Source organism: Pavona decussata, unplaced genomic scaffold (assembly GCF_977016875.1).
Source record: "Pavona decussata unplaced genomic scaffold, jaPavDecu1.1 SCAFFOLD_155, whole genome shotgun sequence".
NCBI lineage: Eukaryota > Metazoa > Cnidaria > Anthozoa > Scleractinia > Agariciidae > Pavona > Pavona decussata.
This window is the reverse complement of record NW_028145567.1, coordinates 3,850,476-3,865,608: the sequence shown is the minus strand read 5'-3', so window position 1 is coordinate 3,865,608 and position 15,133 is coordinate 3,850,476. Positions and strand designations below refer to the sequence as shown.

General features: G+C 40.3%; 1 protein-coding gene across 1 annotated transcript; it reads left to right on the top strand.

Annotated features, from left to right (window-relative positions):
- The first annotated feature begins 15 nt into the window (after positions 1-15).
- On the top strand, positions 16-13,524 carry LOC146465938 (O-phosphoseryl-tRNA(Sec) selenium transferase-like). Its single transcript, XM_085128261.1, has 12 exons — positions 16-170; positions 1,000-1,087; positions 3,307-3,373; positions 4,492-4,610; positions 5,370-5,528; positions 6,355-6,508; positions 7,080-7,182; positions 9,698-9,827; positions 10,214-10,305; positions 11,046-11,139; positions 11,953-12,052; positions 12,388-13,524. The coding sequence occupies exons 1-12, from the start codon at positions 57-59 to the stop codon at positions 12,695-12,697; spliced, it is 1,530 nt and encodes a 509-aa protein (XP_084984387.1). The 5' UTR covers positions 16-56; the 3' UTR covers positions 12,698-13,524.
- Positions 13,525-15,133: the final 1,609 nt, after the last annotated feature.

Genomic DNA, 15,133 nt, shown 5'->3' with positions numbered 1-15,133 from the left:
TGAATCCGAAATTCTTGTTACCTTTCTCGTACACTGAACAGTTCACCGAAAGCGGGATGTTTTCCGCAAGCTACGAAGCGTGTGCCAAAATTATCCCAGTTTCGTACGTACAGCAAGCTCAAAATGCTCGGAAGAGCCGCGAAAATCAAATCAGAATATTCCTGGAACACGTAAGTAGAACAAAATAGGATCATTTGTCTTTGAAATCTAAGTGAACCATAGCTAAATTCTCGCGTACGGTAGATACATGATGGTTCAAGGTGGATCTTTGCTGTTAAAGATGCTATAAAACGCCCCTTAATTCCTGCAAAATTGTGTTGTTAGTTTATTAAGGTAAAGAAAGAGCTGTTTAGTATCGCAAGGCAATGTTTTTTGATAAAGAGTAATTTACACTTTTGAGAAATGTTCTTTTGCACCACGTTTGGCGTGATGTTCCAGTGTGGGGAGGGGGGGGGGATATCCCGGGAGGGGGAAACTCTTGAGATATAGAGATTGAACTAAATGGCTGATGGGAGTAGCTACAGAATACCTGGCTACATAGGCATTGTTTTGTGATGCTTCTTCGTTTGTTCACATAAGAGAACAAGACATACTGTAGACATAAATTACCGGTATGCTTTCCAGGCTAATTGTGGCTGTGTGACTTCATGAGACTACAAGGCTACATGACAACATGCTACAGCGCTACATGGCTATGTAACTTCATACATTCCCATGCCCACCATGCTCGCAAGCCCTTTATTCTCCAAACACCCTGAAGTTCCGTTTTGGGTGGTTTTGCTCTCGCCGTGTTGTCATTGTTACCCTCCGGATTCGTTTGCTGCTCTCACATTGCTTCCAGGCACCTTCCCTGTCACCTTCTATTGGTGATGAGTTTAAGCTGTGTATACATATGGTTTTGGGGGCATTCTGTAGTAGTTCGCTCTTATCTGATGGATTGCTGCATGGCATGGCACCTGTTATCTCTCCAGGTGAAATAAAGTTTATTTATTTTCTTAGAGGAAATGGCCATCAGAGGCTTGGGATGATACCAACATTGAGCTTCTTTTACAAGAACTTTCCATTATGGACAGCAACAACTTTCCAGGTAATCAATAATTATGTGAAGAAATGTACAGTTAATATTTACTTATTCCAAAATAGCTACTGGTAAAAGTGTGCAGGTCCCAGGTGGGTTACTTAGGTATAAACGTGACGGGGGGGTCCGATGTATTTTTTTGGGTCTAAAATTTTCAACTCCTGTATTTTTTGGGGTTGAAGATTTAACCGTGTATTTTTTTGGGTCTGAAAAATCTGCGTGTATTTTTTTATGTATTTTTTGGCGTCTAAAATGTCTGGTCTTGTATTCTTTTGGGTACACAATATAAGGTCCATGTATTTTTTTGGGTGCAAAATATTAGGCTCCGTCGGACCCCCCCGTCACGTTTATACCCGAGTAACCCACCTGGGGTGCAGGTTGTAATGGGTATTGCGTGATCTAAATACAGCACAGGCACCTTTGTAATGTGCCTGGCAAATCTTAACTAAGAAATGAGATTGGGGAGTGGCATATCAACCCTATCTAGACCGGGGTGGAGGGGATTCTGCCCATGGTAACTTTGAGCCTGAATAACTCTTTACTTTTTACAATCACATCAGGTGTCACATACATATTAGGACCGTAAAAATGGTTTCTGTCTCTAAACTAAGTGAAAACAAAAAGGATTAAAGCCCGGGAATTATAAAAAGCATTTGTATGACAAATCTCGTTTTCCCCTGTATTTCATTCTGACTGTAAGAAATGCAATTCTATCTGGTGGTTACTTATTGCCTCACTATATCTCTGTATCTATCTAGTTGGTAGCCTGCGAGCAAGCTCTCTTGGGGGTTGGGGGGCGTGGAAGGGGGAAAGAGGATCCACCCCCAAGAGAGCTTGCTCGCAGGTTATCTATTTGGGGGAATTGGCGTTGCTGTAGGTTATCACTGTTAAAAGATTGTAGGCTTTACGCACCACACAGTCAAATATGGCCCAAGTATAAGCTGGAAACAGCTTCTTGTTTTACATTAATTTTGTGCAAACGCCATGAAACTTCAGGACTTTTTCAGAAATTTATCGAGTGGGAAAAATTTTACTTGGTTGTCTAGTTGTTTATTGACTTTGATGACAGGCAGTTTTTTCAGAAAATGAAAAATCCCTTTATTAAAAATATAATATTTAATAACTTTTGTGTTTTTAGGTCAAATTATTTGTTCTTTAATGCTTTCCTGAAGTTTTGGGGAAATCCAGCAATCCAAGATGGCGGATCCAAGATGCGCCCCCCCCCCCCACCCCTCCCAACAGGGTCCCAAAAGACAAAAAAAGGCCTGGTCTAGATAGGGTTAAGGTTCATTCAACAGCCACTATTACAGTCAACATTCTCTTTTGTAGACATAGGCTCTGTCAGAGCATGCTCTGTGTGCTCAGCTGAGAGAATTGTCCACCTTAAAGGGAGTTGAGTCATAAACAAATGGTGGATCAGATTCAATTTGTACCCTTCATGTTCACATTGCCGCTATTACCACCATCCACACCCATGACCTGCTCCCGTCTGGCCTCAACCCTCGTAGCTCAGTTGGTAAGCAAGGCTTGATTAAATCTGGGGTGTGTGGGTTTGATCCCCCACCCCCCCCCCCCCAAAAAAAAAAAAAAATAATAATAATAATAAAAAGGCAAAGATATTTGTTTACCTCATGTGGTCTCATATTTCCTTACTAGTGCTAACACTCAGTGGGAAATTCAAAGGTTTGTTTCAGCATTTTAAGATACACCAGTTGCAGAGTTAACTCTCTGATCCATTTTGCTAGTTTTCTTAGTGCTAGCGGCACAGAACTTTCATGAGCTATCATTTCACAAGCAATCATGTGAAATTTGGATGGGTCTGTACCAGCCAATCAAAGCTACAATCCTGGCCAATATTTTCTGGGACAGATATGAGAATAGCATAAGCTCAGCATACATTTGTGTTTTAGATATCTATAACCAGTCGCCATAAGTACTGTCATTGCAAATGTTTGAAAGCCCCCCCCCCCCCTCCTCCCCCTCCCCCAAACAATGTTGATAGCCACTGGAATCATTCAGACTGTACATAAACACAGCAACATGACAACATTGCTTAAGAGCGGGGAGGCATTTCGTGTTGAGTTTTGAAAATCGTCCAAACATTTTTGACCAGGATTGAACATGCCACCTTACAGTGACGTTGGCTTTGTCAAAGTTGAACATGGTCCATTTATGACCAATGGGAAATGAATGGTGTATTAACAAAAGTATAATTTTACTGGTTTAAGGTAATGTTGGAGCAGGAGAAAGGGAAGGGAGAGTAATTTCATCCCTGGTGTCAAGAAGGCATTTCAGGTACCTTACTTTAACTAAAGATAATTTTTTTAAAATTAATTTGCCTTATCCATATGTTAATGTTTCAGAAATTGAAGGGTTTGCTGTGAGAAGGGTATATTAAGTCATATTTTTGGTGTTTTTTTTCCGTAGAATCAAACTAAATTTTTGCATGTATAGACTTGTTTTAACATGGAGAATGAAGATCTGTGACCAGGTTTAGACAGCTCAGATACCAGTAATGGTAGAACACTAACTTTCTTGACGGGCTTGGATCTCAAGTCAAGGTCTAAAAAAAAATACCCAACGGGTGGCCTTAAACAAAACTCACTAAAGAATTTATTGGTCTATCAGAGAAACTTACTATATAGATGTGCACCTTGAAAAGGAACAGCTATTTATTTAAGAATAACTACGTAAAGTTTCTTATTCCAAGCTAATGTTCCTCTGTGAAACAACTTGCAGTCTATGAGGAACAGCACAAGTTCCAGTAGCTTGTAAACAAAATGCCTCCTGGGGCTGATTGTTCCAAGCCTGGGTTCCAACCATATTTTTGTAGAAAATCCTGATAACTTATCCAGTGCAAAAGTTAATAATTTATTTATAATGCATGCAATATGAATGATGATGATGTATTGTTCAAAGTGACACAGGCATACTCGGAAAAAGGAAATCCGAGTCCTCCCATCAGGAGTCAAACCAAAGATGGATGCTCTACCACTGAGCTACAGGAGACTAATGGGAGCTGAGGCCATTAAACTAAGTTCATGGGACAAACATCCTGCATACTGCTAGGATTGGAATGTCATATGTTGCATATGGACAATGGAATAAATGTGTTCGTTTGCCAGTATGTTGCTCAACAGATCCGTGAGATTCAATTTGTATCAGTTTGAAAGCTAAATTTTACATTTTTATAGAACGTTGTGAAACAATAAAAATTAACAGATTGGAAGAAGACGTATTGGGCCCAGGAAGTTATTGACAGTTTTAAGAAAAAGGACCTCTGGTGTCTTAATATTTTCATCATTCGGAAGCACCTTTTTGACCTGAGTTTAATGTGCAGCATCCTATCATTAGTATAATGGATATCAATGCACATAATCATGGTTCTCACAGTGTGCATTCTCTGTTGCCAGGTTAAGCCATGGTATCGGCAGGTCTGGTGACATTGCAGCTGTACAGCCCAAGGCTGCTGGTTCATCTTTGTTAATGAAGCTCACCAACTCCATGGCCCTTGATGCTATAAGAATGGCAGGTTGGTTGCAATATTCCTCACCGGTGATATCTGAACCTTTTGGTCCCCAAAGTAAATTGATAATCTCTGTATGCTTATCTGTACATCCAGGAAATTATTCGCTGGGCAGGTTGAACTTGTGAGACTTTGATTCATAAATTGTTTCAAAACCAAATTGCAGTTTGCTGCTCAGAGGTTCTATTGAACATGAGAGTCAATCATACATTTGGCCTGGTTTTGTGATGTCTGGGAATTACATGACTTCAGTCAACGTGCACCATTTATAGGCTTGATAAGATGGGGATTCAGACTGACGTGTACAAGAAGGTGTAATTAGCAGGATGTTGCTCAGGACTGAAAAAGCTGTTTTTAGACCTATAAGAAAGTTTTTTTCCGACTTAAAAGTTAGAATCACGGATAATATTTTGTTTGATATTGGACTTTGGAAGGGTTAAATGAACCAATCAATTCAACCAAATCAACTAACCAACCAACTAGTCATTAAACCAATCAACCATTTAGTCATTGACAAGGACCCAACCAATGGACAACAAGTCAGTCAGCCAGCCAGTCAGTCAGTCAACCAGCAAGTCAAAGTCAGCCAGCCAGCCAGTGCCAGTCAGTCAGTCAGTCAGTCAGTCAGTCAGTCAGTCAGTCAGTCAGTCAGTCAGTCAGTCAGTCAGTCAAGCAGTTAATGTATAATTATATTATTTCTTTTAGTAAGTGATACAAAAACCAGAGCATCTTGTTTGCTTAGCAGGTTTCTATTTTTTTGGACAGGTGTCAGGTCAGCAAAAGCTTGCCTTGTGTTGCCCGTGGCAACAGGCATGAGTTTGGTAATGACGCTGCTAACATTGAAACAAACGAGGCCTGGTGCAAAGTATGTGATTTGGCCGAGGATTGATCAGAAGTCATGTTTTAAGTGTATTCTTACTGCTGGTAAGAAATGTCAATTGCCCTAACAGTTCTAAAAATACAGGTCACGAGTCACAGGTTGCAGGTTGCAGGTCATGGGTTAGTGGTAGCCAATAACAAGGTTTTCGGACAAGGATGAAAAACCATTGGCCCCATCTTACAGTACTTTCAATCACTCTTGTGGGGGGTAAAAAAACCACTAGAGACATAACAAATCTCTTGCAGTGACCACCCCTGTTATCTATCTCAAGTTTAGTCATTCACTTTATCCTGTTTCACAGTCATAAAAAAGGGGTGGGTCCATACAAATGGACTGATAGCAGCAGCCATCGGCACCTCTTTTAGCTGACATCTGGTCCTATTTCTGTGCAAAAATAATGTAAAACGGTTATGTTTGTTGCCCGTTCATTCCAGCCCATCATCATCATCATCGTCATCATCATCATCATCATCATCATCAACAGGGTAAAGGTCGCAAGTCTAACTATAAGGAATGAAGGTGCAAGACAACAACTTGCTAACTAAAGGTGATCTGCTCTCTCAGTCCTGCTCCTGTTGATCAAAGACTTGCAAACTGCATTTAAGATATTTAAAAAGTCTTAATAAAATTATTAATATAGGTCCAACAGGTCCTTTGGCTTGGCCACATCGGTATAATTTTATTCATATTTTAGACTAAAATTTTCAGTGTTACATGGATTGCATAGCCACATCAAAAAACTCCTAATTGCTTCTTGTAACCAGAACAGGTGTTAAGGACGGACTGTGTTTGACTTCACCCTTACCTTGTTACAAGTTTTGCACTCACTTAAAAGCACTTTAAATTTCATTCTCACTTTTCTTGTGCCAGGATTTGAACCAGTTATCGTAGAAAATGTTTCAGAGGGTGATGAGCTGAGAACAGATCTTGCCACTGTAGAGAAGCAGATTAAAGACTTGAGCCCTGAGAATGTGGTCTGTGTCATGACAACTACCAGCTGTTTTGCTCCAAGGATCCCAGACAGGTACTGAACTTCTGTAAACGAGCCCTCTCTCCCACTCTTTTCCAACACTTTGAGTAAGACCCCCCCCCCCTTTCCTCCAGTACTAAGGCCCCACTTATTTACTGAGGCTTGCCACCCTTGTTTCTCAATGACAACAAAAAGTAGTAGTTAAATACTAGGGACCATGATGGCAATGCCAAATGAAGGACAACAGTACTAAATTAAAAAAAAAAAACCTTCATATTACTTAATAAATAACTAAATGTGGTAATGATCAACTCATCCCATTTATACCATTTCATTAAAATGTATTTCATTAATAAAAATGAAAATTAAAATGTATTTCATTAAAATGAAATACTTTCTGTGTAGGAACTGACATGGTTACAAGTAATGTAATCCAAGTTAGGCTTTGCTGTTGCTGTAAGTTGTAGCTGCTTATAAGGTCCACAGTGACTTTTATTGGGCCATAGCATAGTTACATGAACCACGAAAAAGTCCCCTCCAATGACAGGCCCCATGTTCCCATGGTAAACAAATTTCTGTTAGTAGCTTTTGTTAAATAATATTAATGATGATGTGTGCTTTGAAGGTTGGAAGAAGTTGCCAAGCTGTGTAAAGAGCAAGATGTACCGCATGTTGTGAACAATGCTTATGGGGTGCAGTCATCCAAGTGCATGCATCATATCCAACAGGTAGTAACAATGATCTGTTAATTTGTCTTTTAATGACCAAGAAAACTAAAGCTCCATCCACACCAACAAAACATGTTTAATTAAACCAGGTTTAACAAAATGAAAATTTTCAACAGAAAACTGAACCATTGGTTTTGACATAGGATTCAAGTAAACTTTAACTTATGCTTTCATTTGTGCTAAATCTGTAGTCGACAAAAATCCGAAAGCAGCTTTTATGAAGAAAACAATATTATTTTAAACTAAAGAGCTTTTAAAGGGAACCTCCATTCTCACAACAAATTGACGGGTAAGCATTGGAAATAGTGTCTAAATTCTAAATATTTGTCTAAAACGTAGAAATGACATTCAATTGTGTTAAAAGTTAGATATGATTATCGACAACTTTCGCTTTTAAATTTCCTGGGGGGAGCCATTTTGAATTTTATGACGTGTAATGGTTGCCGCTATTGTTATTCAGCAGAAGTTCTTTTGTGTAAAACAATTGAGCAACCTTATTACGTCATGAAATCCAAGATGGCTGCGCGCGGGAAATTTAAAAGCGAAAATAGCTGATAATCAAATCATGTTTTTTCCGACACTGAAATATTATTTCCATGTTTTCCAACGAAATTTCAAAGAAAATTGTATTTTCAATAATGTAACGTTAACATGTTTCGAGAGTGGAGGTTTCTTTTAACCCTTTAATATCTTTTATTCGATTTATCATTCGCCGGCGAACGATAATTTTACTCGCTCGGTACAAGAGGAGAATAGCCTATGTTCGAAAACAAACAACGCCAGATACAACCTTTGATTGAAGAGGTTTCTGGCATTGGCAGGTCAAAAGGAGTACCTTTAACATTCTCTGGCAATTTCTAGTAAACTTTGTACTCTCAAGGTACTTAAATGCAAGAAAAAATAAGTTAAAAATGCGACATGTTCATATCTGCCTGTAAAAAAAATCATTCATTGCATGCAACCCACATTCTGCCAATTGTAGTGAAATATTGTGCCATAGATGTGGAGGGCAATAAAAGGTACCCAGCTTAAATTCTCAAGCTACAGCCTGGCAACATAATGCATTTTTCTTAGTTTAAGGACCACAAAATGTGGAATATTTGACCTTGTAACCCCACGGGGGGCCAACTATCAATGCAAACACAGAAAGAAATGCAAAGGTCTCTCGCTGTTCTTAAAAACGATGTGTTGTTGTTGACAGTTCCTGTCGCTGTAATGTTACAAAATCAACCCAGAACAAGGCGAACTCAAAAACATGAAAATAAAAAGAAAGTTTAAAGGGTTAAACGTGTTTAAGCCTTGGTGTGAATGGGGCATAATCCTATCATTCTTTAGGAACACAAAATAGATTTTTTCATTTGAGGAAACCAAATCCCTCTTTAAGCTTTAAGATTTGTAGAGTAACACATGAGTTGCAGTTTTGGAGATTAAGACATGAAAGAGGGAAAGTGATTTATCACTTAGAGCATCAATTTAAGATTGTTTTACAGCACAAATGTAAAACGCAATTAATGGAGCGTGACACTCAATGCCCTGTGGGCTTTAAGTGGTACTGTAATGTATCGGTCAACTGTTGTACCTTTATCTTTATCTCTTTGTTGTCGCTTTAATTGTTAGGATCCATTGTAACATTTTGTAACTGTCTCGTTGCAGTATATTTCATGCTTGCTAAATGTTCGATTGGTAAATACCCCCATTGATGTCTGAATTCTTGTCTTGTAATGTCTAGCTTTCTATGTTACGGCCTTTCCAATTGGCTTAGGCTTTGATCACTGTCGAATGATATAAATGTACTGTACGAGGTTTCAAGTCACATTTCTGGTAGTTGCTCAACTGTCTGTAAATTAAGTTTCTAAATTTGCCCTCCCTCCCTCCCTGTAGGAGGTATTTGTTCTAATTCAATAAAATAGGGGGACACTTCTCTAGGAGGGTGGCAGTTAAGTCTGCGCAGCGACTTCCCCAAGCAAGCTCAATTTATTGTTTTTCTCATTTTCTACTGGCCAACAGTCTTGTCTGATCCAGCTCTGCTGGGGAGATAGGTGAGGCCCTATAAGTCGTCTAGTCACTAGGTGTTTGCGCGTTGCTGGCCTGAGGTTTCAGCTCGTAGTGCTGCCGCAGTAGTGCGTTGCTGGCCAAGGTTACAGCTCGTAGTGCTTCTAGTTTTTTCTGACCTGCCAATACTCTTCATAAATTGGTGCGTTGCTGGCCTCAGGTATCCTGCCGCAGCAGTGTGTGGTCCTAGGTTGCAGCTCGTAGTGCCAAGAAGTGAGGCCTTGAAATGGTCATGCAAACGAAGTCGCCTGTCGTGCCAATCACTGAGCGGTGCTCCTCTATTACGCCAAAAGGTGTGGTTGTCTTGCTTTAGTCAAAGTTTGATCTTAAATCAGCCAAGCAAATGTAGTCTCAACAAAGTTAGTTATACATTATCCGGAACAGCGAAATTAAAAGAAATTTTATAAATTTTATAGACTTTGAAAAATGCACTGTCTTTTTCTTCTCTTGTTCTTTGGCACAGGCAGCAAGGATAGGTCGTGTTGATGCCTTTGTTCAAAGCACTGATAAGAACTTCATGGTTCCAGTTGGTGGAGCCATTGTGGCAGGGTTTGATGAGAAGTTTATTGATGCTGTTAGTAAAACATATCCCGGTGAGTACATGGTACCATTTGCTCCTGGTTTCCCACTCCTTCCTTTGAGGCTCGTGTATCTTTGCTTATTTTCGTATTATTTTCTTCTGCTTCTCACCCCCTCCCAAATGCCATTTTATCCACTCCCCTCACCTTTCTCTTCAAGTTCTCATCCTCCTCTCTCCTTGTGTCTATCCCCTTTTCTCCCAGTGCCCCCCCCCCCCCACACACACACACACCTCTTGTTGTTACCATTCCAATATCTCCCTATTCCCACCCCTTCTCCTTCTCTTCCCACCCTCTTTGTTCTTCCCCAGATTCCAGTCCTCAACTCATTCACCAAAATTCAAAATACCAAATTTGCCACTGTAAGCAAATAACAATATCTATTTTTTATTAACTCACAGGCAGAGCATCAGCAACTCCATCAATAGACCTGTTTATTACTCTACTGTCTCTTGGGTCAACAGGATACCAAAAGCTTCTGCAGCAGAGAAAGGTGATACATGAAGGACATTAAGCAATTTTGGCTCTTCCTTCCAGTGCTGAGAGAACATAGTGCAGTTGTCTTTGGTGCGCTTGAAATTTGCCCATCAGTTACTTACTCATTCATTCAGCCAGTCGGTCAGTCAGTCAGTCAGTCAGTCAGTCTGTCTGTCTGTCTGTCTGTCTGTCTGTCAGTCAATCTGTCTGTCAGTCTGTCTGTCAGTCAGTCAGTCAGTCTGTCAGTCAGTCAGTCAGTCTGTCTGTCAGTCTGTCTGTCTGTCAGTCTGTCTGTCTGTCTGTCATTCAGTCTGTCAGTCAGTCTGCCTGTCTGTCTGTCAGTGTCAGTCTGTCAGTCAGTCAGTCTGTCAGTCAGTCTGTCAATCAGTCAGTCTGTCAGTCAGCCAGTCAGTCTGTCAGTCAGTCAGTCTGTCTGTCTGTCTGTCTGTCTGTCAGTCAGTCAGTCCGTCATTCAGTCAGTCAGTCAGTCATTAAGTATGCCAGTCAGTCAGTCTGTCAGTCCTTCAGTCAGTCAGTCCGTTAGTTCCTGGTAACCTGTTAAGGTGGTTAGTCCATTCATGTGTGAATTTGGCTTAATAATAAGATTGAGGTCGATCAAAAGCCACTTCAAATGCCATGATCTTAATTTTGCATTGTTTTTCTAGCCCATGAATTTTTTTAAATACCTGTAGTTGAGTTAGTGCTCTATTGGAGAGTTAAACTGAGAGATACTTTTGTGGATTTGCTACTTTTCAGGAGGTGTACAGCTACTTATCTGAAGGCCTTTCGAAGGTAGCCACAGCGCATGGGGAGCGGCTACTCAGCACTAAAGGCAATCCCATCTCACTTGGTAAGGTGTACGACATAAACTCATCTCTCAGCTGTCCCCTCTTTTGATTTATGAAATCTTCATTATTTTGATTTTATGGTGTTCGCTACACTGCTGAAAGCCTTTTGGAAAGGATATCTTTATTTGTCTTTAAATTCGCTTTTCCCACATTTTTTTTTCATTCAAACAGTTACTAACAGTTAGCAGTAATAAAAAAGGTTCGAAACTAACGAGAAAGAAACGTTTATTAAACTCTTCGCCAACGATCCGTCCTCTTGTCGAAGATAGCTGGCGAAGGAAACTGCTATCGAAAGAACTAGCAGAAGATCGTAGAAAATCCCCCCCCCCCCCCCCAAAAAAAAAAGCAGCAAGCAATACAGGCAGAGCAGTACAAGGCAATGCCCCGGGAACCCCCCGCATATTGAAGTGACCACTGAACAGAACAGCATTTGCTTGATTTTAATAAATTCCATTTAGCAGCATTTAGCATTTATCAGCTTTCTTAGCCGTATGTGCCACTTGGCGTGAAGAACTTTAAGTAATGAATCAGTTTTTTTTTTAACCACTGAGCAACTGATGATAAATCCTTTTTCTTTATTCTTAAAGTCAATTCTGATTCAGTCAACGTTAATCTTTATCGAGGAAGCCGACATCATGATTTACAGTAGCGTCCTCAAAAAGAAAAAAGGTGAATGAATGGCAAACATAAAGAAAAAATGATTATTTTTTGTCATCAGCCCGATTCGATATAGCAATTATCATAGTCGTAGATAAGACACAGGGCACCGTTGTGTTATTAAATACGAAGCTGTATTTCCCTTGTCGTCTTTTTAGCTATCTCACTGGAGCGAGTGTCGCAGGGCCTGGAACTAAACGCGGCTGGTGTCACCCAGCTCGGATCCATGCTCTTTACAAGATGTGTTTCTGGGGCAAGGTAAGATGTTCATTCGGATTATGGTTGGAAAAACTATCAATGGTGTCCCACGTAGTTGATTTCTTTAGCATAAAATGACAAGAAGTATTATGGGGGAACAGTAAAGAGAGTTTGTATTTTGATATTGGGACCTGAAGTGACAGGGATAGGGACTAGGCTCAAACGTGCGATCACAGGAGTTTTGTTTTCGCGGTGACACATGGATGAAGTTCCATGACTGACACGACGCCTGATCACAGATCATATCATATGTTGCTACATTTTATTGTTTGGGTAATCCAAATCCCCCATGGTCTAAAACAACAAATAATCTAAATGTTTGCTTTCATATTCAGAGTGGTCACTCCTGACGGCACGAAAGACATCAACGGTCACGTGTTCACTGGCTGGGGTGCGCATGCTCAAAACTACCGCTGTGCGTACCTTACTGCAGCCGCCGCGATAGGGATGACCAAAGAGGATGTGGACATATTTTTGAAGCGGCTTGACAAGTGCTTGTCTAAGTTCACTACAAAGGATACGACTGCTGCAAGGGATGATGATCTTGATGACGAGGAGCAAGGGAGACAAAGTTTCGGATGCGAAAATGGTCAACAAGAAGCAGCGAACGGTGGTGTTACAGATAGTTCAATGGTGAACAGATAGTGAAAAAAAAATTTGAATAAAACAGTTTCTGGCGACTTTTTGGAGTAAGCTTTAGTGAGGAAGGCAAAAAGAATAACAGAGAAGTGTATGTCGGAGTGGTAGCACAAATATTGGAGCACAAATATTGGACACTGAAGTTAAAGCCCGAGTTAAAGATGATTCAACAGTGCACAGCTGATACTGAAAGCTAAACATTAACTCTAAGCTTAGTATGAGAAATAGACGCTCCTTTAAAACTATTATTAGCAAACAAAAGTTATTCTAGTTTGACAAAACAGTGGTAAACAGTAAGCCGGTGAGACGGCATTTTTGAAACTGTTGTCTGTGTAAATTCTTCGGTTGTCACTGCACAGAACGCTTTCGACATGATTGCTGGGCCCAGCACAAAGCAGAACGCGTGTCATATACACGAAGGACATGACCTATGCTCGTCACTAGTCCCCCAGTAGCTCAGTGGTTGAAGCATCCGGCAGGTTTGCGGAAGGGCATGGGTTCGATTGGAGTCGATTCCCGTCGGGACTGCGTCGGGGCTCGGGATTTTATCTTTGTTCTTCGCTCTTGAAATGTAGAATACTAAATCTTACTTACTTTAGCTGTACTCTTCTAGGGACAAACAGCAAAATTTTCTTCCTCAGAAAAGAGAAGTTGAAATAATTTCGTCGAAATTTTAGATTTTGCTTCATGACTTGATTGCGTCAAACGCCAATGTTTTTAGGTAAGGTTTATAATCGGCGCTAAGTTTTTCATTTTACCAAGTCGTTAATCTTGTTTGTTAAGATGTTCGTTGTTTCCGAAAAAATTAAATGAACTCTCCTTTTATGTGCCATCTTTAAATTTTCTTTTCTTTATTTCCCGAAATGTGTTAATTATTTTACAGGCTTGTGTTATTTGAAAACAAATCATTTAGCTGTTCCACTTCTAGTCGTCAAGCTTGCTTAATTTTCTGAAAACACCCCAGCGCCTTATATTAAACTTTTTTCTCGAATACTTTTTGAGCGCAGATTTGAAGGTAACCATTTCGGAATAAGGTCGATGTTTGCTGACAAGTTTTGTTCTGGCTCCCTACACTGTGTAGATCTGCCATCAGAAGAAAGAACGGAAGTCGTTCTTCTCAAACTTGGACCTGAGCGACATACTGAAGCAAAAGAGCAGTCTGTAGAACGGGCAAATGGCAAACTTTGAGTGCGTTTTCCACTTTGACTTTCAAAACTCGCGTTCGATGAATTTACCGTTGTTGAACAGGCACTATTAAACCTGTGCCTCGCCGACTGTGATGTTGATCTATTAATTCTGAAATGTTCTCTTCTCTCAAACAAATTCAGCTTTCGTTCTAAACTCGCAATACGCGAATAGGCGCTGACAGTTGCAGCCCTCTGTCGCGATGATTTTCGATTTTCTAGTGCGTCCTTTCCTTCGGTCAAGCTGTCTGAGTGAAAGCAATGCTTTGCTTGTATCTTGAGAGCCTCAAATCTTTTCTGCATTGTTTCCTGTTCCTTCTCTTTCCTTGACAACCAGACTTTTCTTTGTTTTTCTATCTCTCGAACTTGTTTAACATAACTCTGTCCCAAGTTTAAATTCGCCGCGTACAAACTCCCGACTGTCAAGCTCGACTGAAGAACGAAGGCTTCGTAGTGCGCGTCAATGCAGGGAGAGCGAAATTTCTGAAAAACACTTTCGGGTTTTGCTTTTTTCACGCCAGTTTGTGTGTAGTCCTTTGACATCTTCCCGCTCAGACTTTTTGTCATCGCCTCAGTGTTAAGACTGTCTTTACAACGCGATACTTTTCCGAGGCCGTGTAAACAGGCTTCCGTCAAAATGGAACAATTTTTTGTACAGCGATGGAGACACAGATATACTTGGTCTTCTTCTTCGCCCTGCGAAAAGCCAAAGGTTGTTAATACCTTTTTTGCCGTAAAAACACCCTTGTCTGAGATTAAAAACCGTCCTCGAAACAAAGTCAAATAACTCGTTATTTCAAGCGCGCTCTTTTTGTGCGCAATAAAACCTTGCTCCCCGAAGTTGATATGCGTTTTCCGCCTCGTGCAAGTTCTGTTTGTTTTTTAAACCAAATAATATTGCAACCGGTAAAATTGATTTGAAGAGGGCTTATCTGAGAAGACTATGTTTACGTCTGGCCTCTTATTGGCTTTTGACATACAGTGCGTTTACCCTTGCTTGACAACAAATTGACAGGAATAATACCTAAAATGAGTGTAACTTGCCGAAATCCGTTCGGGGCATCCATTTTCGTAATTAACATGTCGCTCGAAAGCTCTTAGTTGACTTTTTGCGAGCTAATGTTAATTATGCCTCTCCATTTATTTCCAACTAAATATTCCTGTATTAATGAGCATTCGGCTTTTCCGGTGTTGACGGTTGTGGTCTGAGAAAGTTCCCCTCAAGCGAAGAAATGAAACGTCGATGAGGAAACATCAT

Coding starts and splice junctions, on each gene's coding strand:
- LOC146465938 (XM_085128261.1), top strand. CDS start 57: ATGTTTTCCGCAAGCTACGAAGCGTGTGCCAAAATTATCCCAGTTTCG. Junction 171..999: donor TCAGAATATTCCTGGAACAC/GTAAGTAGAACA, acceptor TTATTTTCTTAG/AGGAAATGGCCATCAGAGGC. Junction 5,529..6,354: donor TAAGTGTATTCTTACTGCTG/GTAAGAAATGTC, acceptor TTCTTGTGCCAG/GATTTGAACCAGTTATCGTA.